At 46.9% G+C, this 6,000-nt stretch overlaps 1 protein-coding gene across 3 annotated transcripts in view; it reads right to left on the bottom strand.

Moving 5' to 3' along the window:
• Window positions 1-251: 251 nt before the first annotated feature.
• Window positions 252-6,000, bottom strand: part of Shld1 (shieldin complex subunit 1) — a 75,382-nt gene continuing 69,633 nt past the window's right edge. For all 3 annotated transcript variants that reach the window (XM_059261479.1, XM_059261478.1, XM_059261480.1), the window contains exon 3: window positions 252-1,006. In XM_059261479.1, the coding sequence (XP_059117462.1) occupies window positions 564-1,006 (443 nt within the window). In that variant the 3' untranslated portion in view covers window positions 252-563. The remainder of the gene's footprint in view (window positions 1,007-6,000) is intronic.

Below are 6,000 nucleotides of genomic sequence, written 5' to 3'. Positions count from 1 at the left end.
TTGTTACCCTTGATTCAGCACAGAAATGTGTATCCTCAAAACACTCATCTCCCAGAAGCCTATGCTCTGAGGCTTGTTCTCCCAGGAGTAGACTGGTGCAGATATAAAGGTTTATTAAGAAAAGACCCCAGAGGCACAGGAGGTGAGTGGGAGAAGGGATGAGCCAAGCGAGGAAGTGATTTCCTGCTGAAGTCCCAGCCCTGGCCTGGACCCCAGGAGAGCACTCTGGAACACAGACTGAGGCAAGGAAGTGATTGCCTGCCGAAGTCCCAGCCCTGGCCTGGACCCCAGGAGAGCACTCTGGAACACAGACTGAGGCAAGGAAGCTGGGCTGGGACTCAATCCTAGTTGAGTCAGTAGCAGCCTTGGCCAAGGTGAGTGGTAGGATGGTACATCTATAGGTTTACTGGCTCCATCACCAGGTTGCTGGTGCCAGCCTCTACCTGCAAAGCTTGTAGCTAATGGCTGGAAACAGGAAGCTGCCAGGAGACCCCCTCAGGGACTCTGAGTGCCAAGTTACAGCATTTCCCCTCCAGCCTTGCCGACTTTCACACAGGCATCAGCTATGAGTCTTTCATGATGGTCTGCTTCAAGAGGAAACGAATGACCTCTCTTGACAGTCCTGGGGTGGGCTCTTGGTCCTCCACCGAGCTGCCTTCTTGCTCCAGAGGGTAGAAGCGGGTTTCCCTGGAATGCCGCTGTAAGACAGAGCAGCCATCCCGGTTGAAGATAACTCGGGCCATCTGGAAACTGCGGAGAGCATACTTTTGGCTCTCCTGGCCCTCGAGTTCAGAGATTGTCTGAGACAGGCACTGACACACAGGTACAGAGAGCTGATCCCCAGAGCCCGGCAGTGGATGGGCAAATGCTTCATAGAATCTGTCCAGCGATTTCCGAAGTCCATCCTCCTCTTCCCCGGTCTCCAACTGGCCTTTCACAGAAGGATCAAGCCGGAAGTTCTCAGAGTCCCAGGAGCCCTTTTGCTCAGTGCTTAGAGAACTGCTACCTGCAAGACAAAACGCATCCCAGTGCTCAAACAGGCAGCCAAAGCTACCGGAAACTGGGCTGGTGAGGTGGCTCAGTGGGTAAAGGTCTTTGCTGCACCAACCTAATGACCTGAGGTGGATCTCCAGAACCAAAGTGAAGGTGGAAGGGGAGAACTGACTTCTGCAAGATGTCCTCTGACCGCCACACACACATGGTGGAATGTACTTCCTACAATCTCTCTCTCTCTCTCTCTCTCTCTCTCTCTCTCTCTCTCTCTCTCTCTCTCCTCTCTCTCTCTCTCTCTCTCTCTCTCTCTCTCTCTCTCTCTCTCTCACACACACACACACACACACACACACACACACACACACAAAGTAATTTTTTTAAGACCAGAAAGCAAACCAACAGCACAAACGCCTCTCTTCAGCTCAACACACTTACTACCCCCAAGACACTGATGACCGCAGAATCAACTGATTTCAGAAGCAGTTCCCATCATCCTCAGGTTATGCCACATGTGGATCAGGAGTTCTTTTTCTTTTTCTCTTTTATGTGTGTGTGGGTTGTGTGTGCATGCTTGCCTGTGCAACACCAGCATGCAGTGCCTAATGAGACCAGAGGAGGGCGTCAGACCCCCAGAACTGTGGCTTTGGTGGAGTAGGTGTGGCCTTATTGGAGGAAGTGTGTCACTGGGGGGGTGGGCTTTGAGCTTTCAGAAGCTCAAGCCAGGCCCAGTCTCTCTCTCTCTTGCTGCTGCCTGTGGATCCAGATTAGAACTCTCAGCTACCTCTCTGGCACCATATCTGCCTGTGTACCACCATGCTTCCCACCATGAAGATGATGGACTAAATTTCTGAACTTGTAAGCCAGTCCCAATCAAATGTTTTCCTTTATAAGTCATGTGTCTCTTCACGGCAATAGAAACCCTAACTAAGACATGGAGTTACAGATGGTTATGAGATGCCATGTGGGTGCTAAAAAGTGAACCTGAGTCCTCTGGAAAAGCAGCCAGTGCTCTTAACCACTGAGCCATCTTTCAGCTTAGATCAGTTCTTAGCCTGGGATTCAGACTCGTGGAGACTGAAAAAAAAAAAAAATCCTATCATTACTACCTTCCACCTGAAATTTAGCATTTCCTTCTATGATGAATGTAATTCATAAAGAACAGCATTTGCAGCAGCCTCTGTGGATAAGGGAGTGGGGGCTTCTAAAGACCATGGACTACTCTTTAATCCACCTAATTATGGCATTTCACACCAGCCTCAACAGAGCAAGACACACTGCTTTGACATTACCAGCTATTAACCCCAATACTAGGTGTTGTCTATGCATTTATTTAAAAGTATATTTTGATATAGAAATAAGTTTTTCTGTGTCCTACCCAGCCATGAAGTCCCTCAGCTACTAATAAAATAATCACTCAGAAGCTTATATTAATTATAACTGCTTGGCCATTAGCTCAGGCTTTTTATTGACTAGCTCTTACACTTAATTTAGCCCATAATTCTTATCTATGTTTAGCCACATGGCTTGGTACCTTTTCTCAGTTCTGCCTTGTCATCTTGCTTCCTCTGTGTCTGGCTGGCGACTCCTGACTCAGCCCTTCCTCTTCCCAGAATTTTCTTTGTCTGCTTACCCCACCTATACTTCCTGCCTGACTATTGGCCAATCAGCATTTTATTAAACCAGTGTACAAAAGCATTATCCCACAGCAATATTTCACCATTCATTTGTTTTTTTATAAATGTTTTTATATAGTAGTCACTGATTGTGTGTGTGTATGTGTGTGTGTGTGTGTGTGTGTGTGTGTGTGTGTGTTCACATGTGGAGGTCAGAGGACAACCCACAGAGGTCAATTTTCTCCTTCTAACATGTGGGGCCCAGCGATCGAACCCAGGTTGTCAGGCTTGGTTACCAGTTTTCTTTCCTATTAGTGAATTCAGGCAAAGATTATGCACAAATAACGCTCTATATCCTGCGCTCCTCAGTCACAGAGAAGGGAGGGAGGAAGGAAGACAAGAACAGAAAGTTAAGGAAATGTCCCTTCCCTCTGCTAGGGCCAGCACTTTGGCCAGTCATCCTCCCTGAGTTCCTCCCAGCAACCCCATCCCTGGGCAGAAGCTCGTGGGCGGCTAAAAAGGGAGAGAGGCAGATGCTGGCCTTTCTAGTCCAGATGTCAGAAACACAGGGGGGATGACTTTCCAGCTTGTGTTCTTCGTAAGTGCCAAGTTCATACAAACCAAGAAAAGACTGATAACTACAGGAGACAAGCCAACCGACAGCAACAGGAAGTTTAGACCTGGACACAAAGCACATTTTGGGACAACTGGAGCGTTACGAACGAGGGCTGTGGGTTAGATGGTTTGTTAAGGTGTGGCTGCCAACTTCCCGATAGTGACAGCTTGATTTTGTCATGTAGGAGATTGTCTCAGTTTGTGGGATAATTAGGAATGATAGGCATCAGGTTAGAGTTTACTCCCAAATAATTCCTGAGGGCTAGGGATGTGGCTTGGTTGGTAGAGTGCTTGCCTAACATGTACAAAGACCAGTTCTGTCCTCCACTACCCTAGTCTGATGGTACACCCACGTAATCCCAGCATTTAGAGGTGGAGGCAGGGAGGTTAGAAATTCAGGGTCATCCTCAGCTTCACAGTCAGTCTGAGGTCCGCCTGGAGTACGAGAAACCCCATCTTAGAAAAATCAAAACAACAATAGCAAAAACCAAACAAACAAGAACCCCCAACATAAATAATGCATGACAACAGTTCTCTGTATTCTAAGTTTTAAAGCAAACCTTGAGCGGGAACCACTAACATTTCCTACTTTAAACAACTAAAAAAAATAAAAGGCCAGATATTAGCAAGTCAATGTCCTATAGATGTTTTTGCTATTAAAAGGTAGAGAAGGGAGGTGTGGGAGCCACAGTGGTAGAGTGAGGAGTCCCTTGATGTTTGCCCCCACAGATAATTGCTGCTCGCTGGGAAGGCAGAGGATGCGGGTAAGTGTTGGTGGGAAGGATGGCAGAGCAAGGAGATTCCCAGAAGACACTGGGAAATTCCTGACCCTTCCCACCCGAAGCTTCACTCTCAGAGTGAACATGGCACGTCCTCTCAGTAACTGCCCAGTATACCCGACGTACAGGTTCATGTTTTCACGCGCATTTGTTTTTACTAGTCACACGTGTGGCTGTTTGGTTTGCATATACCGTCTGCATATGTGGGTGGTGATGAGGTCAAAAGGCATTGGAACCCCTGGATCTGGAGTTACAGATGGTTACGAACCAGCATGTGGGTGCTGGGAATTGAACCTGAGTCCTCTGCAAAAGCAGCCAGTGTTCTTAACTGCTGGGCCATCTCTCCAGCCTGGTACTATGAGGTGTCTACAAAAGAACCTAAAGACTGGCTCATCCCCTGTGTTTTTCATGCAAATGTCAAGCAGACTGCGATTTATCTTCAAAGAAACAACCTCTCCTCTCGCAAAGGAACAAAGACATATGGCTGGAGTCTATTCAGCTTGTCAGGTCTGTGAATGCTGCCTCCAGGCTGTCCAGCCTCTGATTCGCCTTCAAATGTGCTTTGGGGCAAACACACCCTTCTCTCTCATCATGCAGCTGCTCTGGCCTTTGGGATGCCACTGGGTCCCTTGGCAGCAAGTGAAGCTGTCACTTCTCTCCTGATGTCCTGGGTGTGGGACAACAGCGATCTTCTTAGCGCCTCTCATTGGTGTACCCTTATGTTCGAACACTACCTCGTCTACTTGTGGATATAGCACAGATTTAGGGCTCTCAATCGGGAACAGTAATACCTGCACTATGGAGAGTCAGGGGCGTAATTACAAAATGTTACTTATATTAAGTGGTTACATCTATATTATTTAAATATAATATTTAGCCATATTACATTTAACCCTGATACTGAGTAGGATCAAGGATATAAACATCCTACAGTGTCTAGGACAGTCCCATGTGGAAAAGGTGCTGGTGATGTCCCCAGTAGCCTGCTCCTTCCAAAGAATGGATTGTGGGATGAATGGACCCACTGTACAACAGCATGTCAATCTGTCTTGAGAACTCTATGTTACCTTTATTATGAATCCCCCTTCCTGTTGGTACACAGTCATATGGTGCATTTTCCTTTCTAGACTATGAACTAGTGATTTTTATTATTGTTGTTAGTCTTAGCAGGAACAAATAATTCTGTGCTATTTAAATTATGTGAAACTTTTTTTATTTTAAAGTCTTAAAAATTTTATTTATTAATTAATTAATTTGTGTGTGTGTGTGTGTGTGTGTGTGTGTGTTTATGTGCAAGAGCAGGACTGAATACACTGTCTCCATGGATAACATCATCATTTGAAGTATATTAGATACTACTGCCGGAAAATGTGGGACCCTGCTCTGGGGTGCTACACCTCTCTGTTCTGGACTTTAAACCCTTTTCTTTTCTTTATTCTCTTACTAGCCACCTCCTGGAGGAGTGACCAGGATCACTGAATGAATGAAACTGGGTGCTATCTCCAGCCGAGCCCTACAAGCCCTGAGGAAGGTCTGATGGACACTCACACTGTCTGCAGCATTACCTGGCTTCTTCCCTGGCCCTGACTGCATCCATCCTCCTTATGACCCCTGCATGTGGGGTTCCTCTGCATGTAAGCTGGTCCATTTGTTCGTTGCTATGACAAGTACCGAAGGAAGATTACTTAAAGGAGAAAAGGTTCGTTTTGGCTCAGAGTTCCAGTCTCCTGGCTCCGTTGCCATGGGCGGAGTATGACAGCAACAAGTGAGTGGCAGAGGAGGCTGCTTACCTCACCACAGCCAGGAACCAGAGGGGAGGTAGGAAGGGACCATGGCCAAGACACACTTAAAGGCATCCCCAGCCCCCACCCACTACAGCAAGTTCCACCTTCCACAGTTCCACTACCAGCCAACAGATGATTCAAAATTTACATTTCTCTACAGATTTAACAGTTCACTGGGTCACAGCTCTCATGATCTAATTGTCTCTGGAAATGCCC

Source organism: Peromyscus eremicus, chromosome 4 (assembly GCF_949786415.1).
Source record: "Peromyscus eremicus chromosome 4, PerEre_H2_v1, whole genome shotgun sequence".
Taxonomy (NCBI): domain Eukaryota; kingdom Metazoa; phylum Chordata; class Mammalia; order Rodentia; family Cricetidae; genus Peromyscus; species Peromyscus eremicus.
This window is presented reverse-complemented; position numbering and strand designations above follow the sequence as displayed.